Source organism: Ictidomys tridecemlineatus, chromosome 3, assembly GCF_052094955.1.
Source record: "Ictidomys tridecemlineatus isolate mIctTri1 chromosome 3, mIctTri1.hap1, whole genome shotgun sequence".
In the NCBI taxonomy this organism is placed as follows: Eukaryota; Metazoa; Chordata; class Mammalia; order Rodentia; family Sciuridae; genus Ictidomys; species Ictidomys tridecemlineatus.
Genome location: NC_135479.1, coordinates 190,021,942 through 190,035,329, shown reverse-complemented (window position 1 = coordinate 190,035,329; position 13,388 = coordinate 190,021,942). Strand labels below are relative to the sequence as shown.

The window sequence follows — 13,388 nt, the reverse complement described above, 5'->3', positions numbered from 1 at the left end:
CAGGATTGCCAACAGCCCAGAAAAGCAAGCATAAAGCATGAAACAACTTCTCCTTGGAGTCCCTAGGAGGAACCAACCCTGCCTGCATTTTGATCTTGGACTTCTGGCCTCTAGAATTAACAGAGGATAAATTTCTCTCATTTTTAAGACATCCAGCTTTTACTTGCTACAGGAGACTTAGAAAACTAATACCCCTTTATAACAGTGAAAACCCCAAATTATGGACAGTAGAACTAGGACATAATTAGAAAAAATTTCACTTGCTTGGTGCTCTCAAGTGACCATTACTGAGTACCTACAATAGGAAAAGTTCTGTGTCACATGCTGAAAACATGACCAGGCAGTTAACCTGGGAAGTTGACCAAGGGTACCTATGATATTTTTTTACCTGAACAAAATTGCAAAACAAAAAGCAAATCAATTTATTTTTTCCTCCATGAAAAAGATATAGTATACCCAGAATTATGATTGAGTTACTCCCCCTTAGCCTTAGGGATTATGAAGAGTTTGGAAGGACTATGTCCTAAATTAACTGAAATATCATTAACCATCTACAGAAAATTGCTACCAATGAAAATCAGGGATTACAGATCTTTTACTTTTTTTTTTTTCAGAAAAATCTCCATATCTGGAATTTCATGTAAAATCCCTGATTTTAATGTCTTTATTTTGGTAAAAACGCTGATCAAGCAAAACAAACATGTATCTCAAGCCATTTATAAAACTATCAGTTCATAGTTCATAAACTCTGCTCTGTACTAAATGCTCTGGAAAATACAAAGGATTATCACATTCCAGAGGCTGCAAAGGGACTTACCAGACTGTCTAGTTCATGGATGCTGTTTTTGGAGACACAGGCTCTGAGAGTAGCTGATTAAGGGTGAGACACTTATCCCTAGGTATATGTATATGTGAATACTATACATCCTTTGAGTTTTTTTTTTTTAATTCATTGACCTATAGAAGCCATGCAGTTCTTCCAGGGAACTCTCCAGGGAATCTAGCTTAAGAACCATTAATCTAGATCAGTTTCTCATACTCTAGTAGGAATCACCTGGAAGGTTTGTTAAAATGCAGACCTCTGGGCCCCATACTGAGATACTCTAATTCAGTAGACCTGGGTTTATCATACTTTGAATAGCACATGTCAAGTGAAACTGATAATTCCACAGGGAAGAGAAGTAGAGTCCAGAAAGGGAAGTTATATTCTTGATGCAGAAAACAAGAAGGTGACAAGAACTCAAGGCTCCTGAATCCAAATTCAAGTATCACCTTATTCAACTTCCTAGGGGGTTCTAGATTCTTTTAATCCTGGTCACCCTATTATAGTTTACCAACCATGAGATCATCACATAAAACTTCATTCATGACGTGTGTGTGTGTGTGTGTGTGTGTGTATATTTTTTTAAGTGGATAAAATTGACCCTCAGTAGCATTCTTCTGTTTCCAGATTGATTTTTTTTTTAAATAAGACATAGTCTCTGGCCTTTGGAAACATGATCTGATCAAAAAGACAATATGTGGTCTCCTAAAAAGTAACTTATAATACTAGTAATATAATACATCCAGAGTACATAGGTGATTTTGCACTATTTTGGTAGAAAATGATTCACAAGAAAGTGGAATATAACATAGGCCATGCAGAGTAAGATCTAGGTAGAGAGAATAGAGGAAACACGTGAAGTAGGTAGAATAATAATAGCACATGTTCAGAAATAAGAAAATGATTAACATTCTGTCTTGAGCAGACTAAATTCTAATATGAATTTAAAAAGTTGAGTTTTGGGAAGGATTTGAACTACAAAGAAGGTATCCTTTTGTGAGAAAAGCTTTAGAATATTTTGATATTCAATTTAAAAAATATATTAGTATATTGTGTTTACTTACTGTAGCCTCACAGTGACATAATTTTTGAATTCAAATTGGTTGATTGTATTTTAATACACAGATAATACATGAATAACATGAGACATATTTAGTTCTTCCAGCAAAAATTTGCTGATATCTAGGATAATAGGACAAAAGGTAGTATCTGTTTCTGTCTTGATTATGCAGGCAAATTAACATAGCTTAGAGATAGCATGGACTGCTGCTCTGCTAGAATTACTGCACTATGACTATTGAGGCTACTTTTTCATGGATGGCTCCCAGCCAATGACTGGATATGAGAGAGAGTGTGAAAGCAGACTCATTCAGAAGTCACATGGGACCCACCAGTGGTGACCTTGGTTGAGATCTTCCCTTTGAATTGAATGCACCTTTAATAAAAAATGCTCTGCAATGACAGACTTTTCCTTCCCAATTCTTCTAGCTCCTTTTCCCTCACAGGTATCACATATACATTGCCGTCCAAGAGTTCTCCCAGCTAAGCCTTTTCCTGTTTCCTCTTCTTTATTTTGACATGCATTTCCCAAAGTATATCTATAGTACAATTCACTTCTAGGACCCTGCTTTTTGGAGAATCTGAACTAATAGAAAGTTTAAGTGGGTGTAAAACTATATTGGACTGTAGATGCATGTTATTAATACAAATAAAAACCCAAATACTTACTTGTATGGTGAAATATAAGAAAACCAAGGGAATAATCCCAAGAATGAAGAGTGGGAAAGCTCCCAGGATGACCAAAATTGTTCCGATAACATCTAGTGTATAATTCAACCAGGTCCGTAAATAGTAATGGAAACGTATATCAATTATAAACATATCCTGAAAAAAATTTGATACCAGATCACTTTATTTTGAACTATTTCATGGCTTAGAATGAGAGAGAGAAGAAATATATCCTTTAATGGAAAATGAAAAAGAATTTACCAAACTGTTACAATTAGATGACTAAGAAAGTCTGACTACACTCTTTTCCCACCACCATACATTTTTCTTATAGTCCATAGGCTATGCCACAAGCAAGTCTTCACAAATACAAAAAAAAAAATAGAGATATTACACAGCATTCTATCTGACCATAATGGAATAAAATTTGAAATTGATGACCAAAAATAGACAAGCTACTCCAACACTTGGAGACTAAACAACATGTTATTGAATGATGCATGGATAACAAAAGATATCAAATTTGAAGCCCGATCCCATGAGATGGAGATTAGAGCCAACTTTTTCTTCTATCAGATGCAGAGTTTCTGGTTTGATCCCTAGCTCCTTGATCCATTTTGCATTAACTTTTGTGCATGGCGAGAGAAAGGGATTCAGTTTCATTTTGTTGCATATGGATTTCCAGTTCTCCCAGCACCATTTATTGAAGATGCTATCCCTTCTCCATTGCATGCTTTTAGCACCTTTGTCTAATATAAGGTAGTTGTAATTTTGTGGATTGGTCTCTGTGTCTTCTATTCTGTACCATTGGTCTACCCGCCTGTTTTGGTACTAGTACCATGCTGTTTTTGTTACTATTGTTCTGTAGTATAGTTTAAAGTCTGGTATCACTATACTGCCTGTTTTACTCTTCCTGCTTAGAATTTCTTTTGCTATTCTGGGTCTTTTATTTTTCCAGATGAATTTCATGATTGCTTTTTCTATTTCTGCGAGAAATGCCGTTGGGATTTTGATTGGGATTGCATTAAACCTATAGAGTACTTTTGGTAATATTGTCATTTTAATGATGTTAGTTCTGCCTATCCATGAACAGGGTATATCTTTCCATCTTCTAAGGTCTTCTTCTATTTCTCTCTTTAGGGTTCTGTAGTTTTCATTGTATAAGTCTTTCACTTTTTTTGTTAGGTTGATTCCCAAGTATTTTATTTATTTATTTATTTTTTGAGGATATTGTGAATGGGGTGGTTGTCCTCATTTCCATTTTAGAGGATTTGTCACTGATATACAGGAATGCCTTTGATTTATAACTCTGATTCAATTTATCAAAATCTCTGGGACACTATGAAGGCAGTGCTAAAAGGAAAGTTCATTGCAAGAAGTTCATTCATTAAAAGAAGAAAAAGTCAACAAATAAACAACTTGAGATTACATTTCAAAGCCCTAGAAAAAGAAGAACAAACCAACACCAAAAGTAGCAGAAGACAGGAAATAATTAAAATCAGGGTGGAAATCAATGACATTGAAACTGAAGAAACAATTTAAAAAATTGTTTTAAAATTGACAACATCAAAAATCTAGTTCTTTGAAAAAAAAGTAATAAAACTGAAAAACCCTTAACCACTCTAACGAAAAGAAGGAGGTTGAGAAAACTCAACTTACTAAAATTTGTGTGATGAAAAAGGAAATATCATGACAGACACTATTGAAATTTCTAGAGGCATGTGATCAATCCAAACTGAGTCAAGAGGATATACACAATTAAAACAGATGAATTTCAAGCAAGGAAATAGAAGATGCCATCAAAACCCTATCAACCAAGAAAAGCTCAGGAGCAGATGAATTCACAGTTGAGTTCTACAAGACCCTCAAAGAAGAACTAATACCAATATTCTCCAAATTATTTCATGAAATATAAAAGGAAGGAAACCTTCCAAACTCATTCTATGAAGCTAGTATCCTGTTACCAAAACCAGGCAGACACACATTAAGGAAAGAAAATTTCAGATTTCCAATTTTCAGATTTTCAATATTCCTGAGGAACACTGATGCAAAAATTCTCAGAAAAATTCTGGCAAACCACATACAAAAACATTAAAAAAACTGCACCATGATCAAGTGGGGTTCATTCCAGGGATGGAAATGTGGTAAAACATGTGGAAATCAATAAATATAATTCATCACATCAATAGAATTAAGATAAGAATCATGATTATATCCATCCCCCACTCACCATATGTGATTCTCAGAGATCTCCACATGTACTTACATTTTCTTTCCCATCCTAGCCTTAAACCAGTGACTGTCAACTTTATGTATGTGAGAAAAAAGAGTTGTAGATACCAAAGTATATGTTGTTCTTTAATTATTTCAGCAATCTTCAAGGTAATTTTAATTAAATGCTTAAGGTATGACACTCTTACACATCAATTACAAATTTCTTAATAAATTTGACAATAAAATCTACACTAAACACATTCTCAGCATTTTATAATAACATTTTTACAAATGAGATTGCAAAGAACTACGCATAGGTTATCACTTTAAGTATGATACTTGACAAGGAAAGTCTTTCCTTACCTTGGTGAACCGATTAATGATTTGACCAATGGGATTGGTTTCAAAATACTGGAGTGGGAGGTGTAGCACATTACTCAAGAGCTGAGCATATAAGGTTCTAGAAGCAGACAAGGATCCTCTGGTGAGTACACAGGCTCCAAAGCAGACAAAGAGACCTAATCACAAACGTTGTTAGGATCAGGTTCACATCTTAAAGGAATTTTGTGTTTTAATTCTCAAAAGTCTGCTTATAATGACATTTTTAAAAATAGAAAATCCAAGTGTCATACTTAAAAAATGTACAATTGCGGACCAAAGCAAATGTAAATGTACTTGGTGCACTAGAAGCAGACAGTCTGATGATTTGCATGCTACCATAGGTTTGTGGTCAATGGTTCTATACAAAATGCACGAAAGTTAATAAGAGGTCAATCTGGTTCACAGAATGTTAGCATCCTATTAAGTTTATAATGTCCTGTGGGAAAATGTGGTTGCCACTAGTGTTGTCAGCCAAACTGTTCCAAGTTCTCTCAGCTTCTAGGTACATGGTGCATTTGTACCCACTAGCCCCTTTGTGATTGATAATACTAAGCACATAGTTCTGAACAATGAATTGTGACATTACCACATGACACTTCCAGGTTAGAGTATTTAATTGCAGATGCCAGCCCTGTTACAGCTCCAATTTCCTTTATACAGTGTCTTCTAACATTGAAATGGTGACTGAATTGCTCCTTCAGTTTGAGTCCTCGGACAAGAAAGTCCCTTTCTCGACTCAGTGGACACAAGGTATGAGTGAGGAATAAACATTTTTTGATGTCATAAGGTACTGAGATTTGGCTGGTGGGAGGGTTATTTTTATAATAACTAAAAAGTCAGAAAATAATATGAAATAAATGGGAAGCTTTAGTGAAAAAGGTTAGAAGTTATTAATACCAATACAATGTTGATTTTGACAATGTATAACAAAAGACAAAAAAGAGTTAACCAATATATGAGAAGAAATGAGAGTCCTCAGCTTGAAAAACTAGTAGGGCTTGAATGGAAATGTTGGGTTACAATGTTCAGAAATTACTTTGTGACCCAAATTGTTTCATGCAGAGTAATTCAAGTACATCCATAGGAGGAAGTTCTTTGAAAACACATTTCCATTACCATGTGAAAACTGAGAGGGAAAACAATGAGGAAAATAATAGAGATAATAAGTTAAAAGGGTTGTGGACACTTCCTTTGAGCCTTTTGTTAAAGTGTGTTTAAAGATCGAGGCTTTTCAGTTGGTTGTACATTTGGGATAATTTCTTATAATTTATCTTCTCACACCTGTACAATCTTTTAAAATTCTTTAAATTGTTTAAGAGCTATCTTGTTCTCAGATTGTATTTAGTTCAACACATTCTGCATTTACTTTATGAATGCAATATTTGAATCTCTGAAGATACTAATTAGACATTTGAAGGTTCTCTTCTAATTTAAATATGATTGTTTTCTGGATTTAGCTGCTCTAATTTGCTGACTTGTTTCTTTATACTATTGCTATGACTGAAATACAGGATCATTTTAAACAACTAAAGGAAAAACATATTTGATGAGGCTTTCTTTTGTCATTGCTCACATTTATTTCCCCGAACATTTCTCTCCCTTGAATGTGAGAGGACTTACTTCGAGGTTCACTTAAGTGGGAGGATATGACACCAAAAGTCTTCAATTTGGAATGAGACCCAGCAGGCTGAGGCTTCAAAAGCCACAATAAGAAAGCTTTCCTCTATATTTGCTACACACTCTACTATTCCTACTTTCCTCTATAAACATCATCTTTCTGGTTTCATTGCACTGTTCCTGTGTTAGTGCTTACTTTGGTTGTGATGGCAGTGGTGGTGGGTGGGCTAGTGGAATAATGCCCTAGTGACTTATTTTTATGACTTCCATGTAATTTGATTTTATTCTTTGCAACCATAAAAACTAGTGTTTTTCCATGGCTCTACCAAGCATCACCCTCTTCTTTAGAGTTTCTCCAGTATTTACTCCTGGCTTCAGGTTCTTGTACCCTTGATCTTCTGCAGGTATAATGGTTTATGTAGAAATTTGTCACTTTGAAATTCCCTGAAGCCTTTCCTTTTATATTTATTCACTGTCATTTCAGTGAAGTTTTGTGTGGTAAGTAAATGGTCCATTCAGTGATTTTAAAGTGGAAGGAACAGTATACTCGTTTAAACATTACATTTTGGGAAATAAGGTGTCTATGTTTTATACCTTAGATCAGGAAATAAAGTCCCTAATAGTGAGACATAAAACACAATATATTAGGGATGTGCAGAGTATCCTACAGATTTTAAAGCAAAGAGCTGAGACCCAAGGAAAAAATGCTCAGGGCTATTTATTTTTTTAGAAAATGAAGGAAGATCTTTATTAATGTTATAAAATATAAAGTTTTCTGCCTCAGTACTCAGGTTCTGTTCAAATATTAGCCCTCTATATTATTTATAACAGATCTAGAATTAACATGTGAAAGTACTGTTTTTGCCTTTAAGTTAAAAAAAATTGTTTTGAGCTAAGATAATTTAAATGAAGATAATGTGAGTATATCCTGCACAAGCCCTGCATTCAATCCTTAGCACAGGAAAAAAAAAAAAAAAAAAAAAAAAAGAATGGGAGTCAGGACCCAGAGAGTTCTTTATGTAAGCCATTCAAATAGCTCTGATCTACTAAGCCTTCGCAAGTTATTTGGTTGCTACTAAGCCTTTCCAAGTTATTTAGTTCACAACTTACTGATTCTTTATACAATTGAGTATATAAGTGATTCATTCTGCTTCTCTGGGTTTTTATTTCTTTATGAAGGTTTCCAAACTTTGATTAAATAAATCAATATGCTTTTTTTCTTGTTAATCTATCTTATATCAATTTAACTCTCAGCACTAGATGAAAGGAAATACTAAAAAGGAAGAAGAAAAATCCTGCATGCATCTATTTTCCCTTCATATTCTTAAAGACTACAATGTCCATGTAGAAGGCTCTGTTATTTTCTTTCTGATTTGATATTACTGTCTCTCAAGTTGGCTTCCTTTCTTATAAATGAAACTAGTTGCATTTAGTTTTTTAAATTTCCTTATGTTTATACTATGTTTTTGAGTATCTTTGTTCTTTCAAATTGCCTAACATCTTTTAAGGACTATATAGTATAATTATATTACATGTACATGTAATATAATTATACTATATATATGTGTATGTGTGTAGGTGTGTATGTATGTATATACAACATATATACACATATACGTGTATGTGTAGGTGTGTATATATGTATATATTGTATATGCATGTATATATATATATATATATATATATATATATATATGTAAAATATACTCCTTCATTCTCTAACAACTTCATAATTTCCTACAATGTGTTCTTTTCCCATTTTTCTCTCCATGATGTATCTTGGCTATACCCGGATTCTTAGTTTTCTTTCTCCTTCTTATATGATAACATTTCACAGTCATTGAACTTTGAAACATTAACTTTTTATTTCTAAGTTTTTGTTTTGCTTCATCATGATTTTATGCCTCACTTTGAAAGCAGTGTATTACAGCCTGAAGTTTTCCAAAGTATATTCTATAAAAGGAATGTTTTTCAAGATGTTAATGGGAAAGAACATTTTTAAAATATCCATAGTCAATAGATTTGAGAAATATCAAGTCAAACAATTAAACAGGGCAGCTTATCATTTAATAACCTAAAACCTTTAATGAAATCCAGAAAGAAAATTTCAGACTCAGAAGAATACAGTTGCCACTTTTCCTAACCTGTTGAAATACAGAACTCAGTTTGTGAAGCATACTGAAAGTTTCGTGTAAAATCCTTTTGGAAATTCTAATTTAATGTTTAAGAACAAGCACTTGGGAGTCAGGCAAACATGGATTCAAAAATTAGCTCCAAAATATGCTATCACAGAATGTTGATCATACGATTTAGTTTCTCCACTGCTAATAATACCCTACATTTATTGCACTACTGCTGTATTTTTCTACCTACTCTACCCATATTGTCTAATTTAATCATGAGGAAAAATGTCTGTGTGGGAATATCTATATTGTATGAGCATTAAAAGTGAAAGGTTAAGTAACATCCCCAAGTTTAATGAGTTTCTCTTTAGGATATATATGCTAAGTTAATTAATCTAGTAGTTTAAATAGTATGAAATGGCCATTTTTGTGAGTTAGAGAAAGCCAAATCTCACTTGGCTAAATCTCTATAGCTAAAATACTTTGTCCTTCCAGAAACAGAGCAAACATTCACATTATAGTATTTGTTTTATCTCCATTTCACTGACTGTGGAATAATCTCAGCTCAGCTTCTATGAAGCTGGTCCACCAGGTAGCTCTATGGACAAAGTCCTCATTCACCCTTATGGCCCTTAATTTTCATTTATAATGGTCACATATGCTCTCATGGCTTCATTTATTCTCTGTGTAGAACAATTCCAAGTCAAAGTAGAACCACAGAAGTATAGAATATTAGAATTTGGAGGAAATACAGAAATCATCTAGTCTAAGTCTCTCATTTTACAAAGAAAACTGTTGGTTTAAACTTCCAGATATGCATTTTAATCGGTCTAATGGAATAAAAATGGTGGAAATAGTTATCAACACTTTCCATTAAATGTGTCCGAAACTGAATTTACCATTTGTCTGCCCCACCAATTAAGGATCCCTCCCTATTTCTTTATTTTTGCCATCATCGCTTTTCTAGTTACCTAATCTAAACCTTAAAATCATGATGAATGGGTGTCTTTTCCTCACTCACCCTCAATTCTTATGTACATTTTCACTGCAATGTTTTCCCATCCATCCCGTTTAAACAATCCAATGGCAGCTCTCTATCCATTCTTTCTTTGGTCATTCATTCATTCATTATGTATTTATTCGATGCTCTTCTGCCCTGTACCCGTGAGTCAGCACTGGACTAGAGGCTCTGGGTGATTCACAGATGTATCAGACAAGAAAACTTTCCACATTAGATTACTGTTCCCTTAGACTCCTAAATACCCTTGCTTATTTCTTTTCTATCAACTTCAAGTTCTCCCTGGTCCATCCAACTCTTATCCTCACAATAAGAAAAATGTATATTTTTAATCATTGCTGCTGATTTTTTCTTTTTCTTTTTGAAATGTAACTTCAAATATGTAACTATTTCTCTCCAATTCCCAAAGTTTTCCACTTGCTTTTTCAAATATGGTCTCCAACATATCTCCAAACTACCTTACCATCTTTGGTTCCATTCTGCCCTTATAGCAGCCTGAGGATCACTCAAACTGACACCCTCATTCTTGCCAAAATACCTTTCTGCCTCTTACATACTCTGTTCTGTCACCTCAATGTAAAAAAAAATTCCATATATCCTCTTAGTATCACTTCAAACTCCAAGTATTCTTTAGAAGTCACATTAATACCTCAACCAAATATGACCTTCCTGCCCTGAATCCTCATAGAGCTTTCTTTTATACCTATATAGCACTGATTGCTTACTATGCAGTTTGATTGTGAACCTGACCTATATTCATTTGGCTTTAATTCCTTAACAGACTTTCCTATCGATTTTCACATCACTCCCAACACTCACACATACAGAGTGATACCTCACCGGAACTTTTGAATGCTGCATGGCTTAATATATAAGTCTCAGTGTTCAGCTGTACAATGGTGACAATGGCATCTTTCTAGATAATTACTGCCAAGACTAAATGAGATAAATATGCAAGTTATTGTTGTGAGCCATGTAGCTGACGCTGACAAGCTTTGGTATACTCTCTCAAATGTGGTAAATTGGAAATATATGCATTTGGTTACCTCCATATATTTGAAAATTATGGCTTTATTTTGAGATATCATGATGCCATATGCTTATGTTTGAATTAACTTTGAGTCCGTATAAAAAGAGAAAGAGAAAAGCAAATAGACATTTCTTTTTTACCTTGAATGAATCCCAATAATCCATAGATATTAAGTTTATTGCTTCTTATTTGCTTCCATTCTGTGAAATCATTCAAGTGTTTTGCTTCTTTTGCCCAGGAACTAAGCCATAGATTCTGTCCAATGCTCACCAAATTCTGTCCTAGGCAACTGGCTACTATCAGCCACACCCAGGGCCAGCCAAAGGCTTGGAGATACTTCAGAATGATTGAGAACTTCACCTAAGGTAAAATTGGTCTAAAATTAGATTGCTGAGAACACTAAAATGTGACATGCTAACTTGAATGTTTCTTTACTGATTATTTATGATTAGTATCAATTAAATAAATACCATGATAAAAAGCCTCAAAATTGTACTTTAGAGTCAGACACAATAGATTTAAATCCTATTCTGATGTTTCCTAAGCTTTGGTATGGTGATCAAATTACTATCTTGTCTAACTCCAAGATTACTCATCTGCAAATTAGAATAAGAACAAGTAGCCATCTTAAGAACATCCAAAGCAAAAATAACAGTCCTGAATACTTAAAAGTGGTAAATTAATCTTAGTTACTATCATTAGTAAAAGACTATACATAACTAAATAAGGTAATCATTACTAAACACAAGTAACATATCCAACAATTCCATTTAATTTAATTTTTACAGACTATTATATATAAATTAAATGGTAAATGTAGCATTTATTAATAATGAGATATAACATTTCATTTTTGGATAATTAATAACATATGGTCTTCTGATTCTTACCCCACCAACAGGGATCTTTTCTTTTTTCATCGAGAACTGTTTTCCATGGTCCACTGAAGGTCTGATAAACCAAGACAATGTTTAGTTTTTAGGTTTTAGATAACTTAACATTTTTAAATAATATGTACTCTGAACCATTTTTTACATTTTTTCTTCTACTTCCTTATCTTGATAGCAATCTGAACTGCTATTGGTTCTTCAGTCTTATCCAAAGGAAGGTGATTCTCTCTCTTTCCTTATATAGCTCAGGGTCAGGGCATGTTGTCTGCTTTTTTATTTCTTCTAAATAATTATTTTTCAAAAGTGAATCAAGTCACTGGGTGCATTGTACCCCACCACTCCTTCTTGACTCACTTTCTGGTATCAGAAAGCTCCCCAAATCCATATTCTTTCCACCTCGTTCTTCCACCATCCTGGTAAAATCATAGTGTCCATGAACAACTATGTCAAACTCAGCCCTTTCCCAACCTCATGACCTTCATAGTTTCAGTTCCTTCATCTTTATTTTACTTTGACCATTACATTTCATGACTTTAAACCATAAATTGTATTATATAGAATCAACTCACCTCTAAAAACCCAAGTCTAAATATTTCAATCTCTGGTCATAACCTTTTGTATTTCAGTTGTAAATTTAGTTACTTCCATCACACCTAGATTTCCAATTCCCAAATCCACTTTTCTATAATGTTTTCGCTCTTCAATATGATCAATAATCCTAGTTTACCTGGATTTCCCTGGTTTTAGCATTGATTATTTCACATTTAAAAAAAATTTTTAGTCAAAAGAAAAACTATGCCCTCTCACTAATTCCTTCATTACCCTGCATATCATCCATGATTTAATTTTATCCAAACTGTGGTAATATGTTAAACTCCAGACCTGCTTTCTTTCCCTTAAACCTCATCAGAACTCACTTATCAGTTCTCCCCACCCCTACCCTGCAGAATGCTGCTCCAAAACATCATGTAACCCTGTACATTGGTTCCACCATAAATGATGCCTTTCTTGCACTTGGGCTCCTAATATGACCAAAGAGTTTGCCTCACTCTCAGAAGGAGGCCTTCTATCCTGCTTTATGAAAACCATGGAAGCAGACAGGAGAACAACCACCAAATCTTTATAGGTATCTGCATTTCCACCCAGTCTTTTCTCATTTTCTCTTTTAACAATCACAGAGATTTCGCTCCTTAGATCCAAGGATAACTCATGGCCAGAGTTCTACTCTGTCCCACTTTCTCAAAATACATTTATTAATTATAGTGTTTCTAAACTTTCCTGCTAATGAGTCCCCTGATAGTATTTGTTAAAAACACAGATTGTGAAATTTCTCCTCCAGAAATCTGTCATTTAAACAAATGATTCAAGAGATTCTCATCTTAAGGCAAGTTGGAAAAACAACTCTACTCCCTTTTCTAATCATCACCTTCTCCCTTTCTACTGATGCCTTCCCATCAGCCTACAGAGAACCTGTGCTTCTCATTTTGAAATCAGTAACATCACCACCAAAAAAAAAAAAAACCACTCCAAACTATGTGTTCCCTCCTTACCATTGCACATCCCA

The 13,388-nt window shown here is 34.0% G+C and overlaps 1 protein-coding gene across 1 annotated transcript in view; it reads right to left on the bottom strand.

Moving 5' to 3' along the window:
* The window catches only part of LOC101966891 (multidrug resistance-associated protein 1), a 93,251-nt gene that overhangs the window by 13,935 nt on the left and 65,928 nt on the right, over positions 1 to 13,388 (bottom strand). The window contains exons 17-20 of the mRNA XM_078044464.1: positions 11,825 to 11,885; positions 11,075 to 11,294; positions 5,129 to 5,283; positions 2,552 to 2,707 (exon numbers count right to left, since the gene is read on the bottom strand). Coding sequence (XP_077900590.1) covers positions 2,552 to 2,707; positions 5,129 to 5,283; positions 11,075 to 11,294; positions 11,825 to 11,885 — 592 coding nt within the window. The remainder of the gene's footprint in view (positions 1 to 2,551; positions 2,708 to 5,128; positions 5,284 to 11,074; positions 11,295 to 11,824; positions 11,886 to 13,388) is intronic.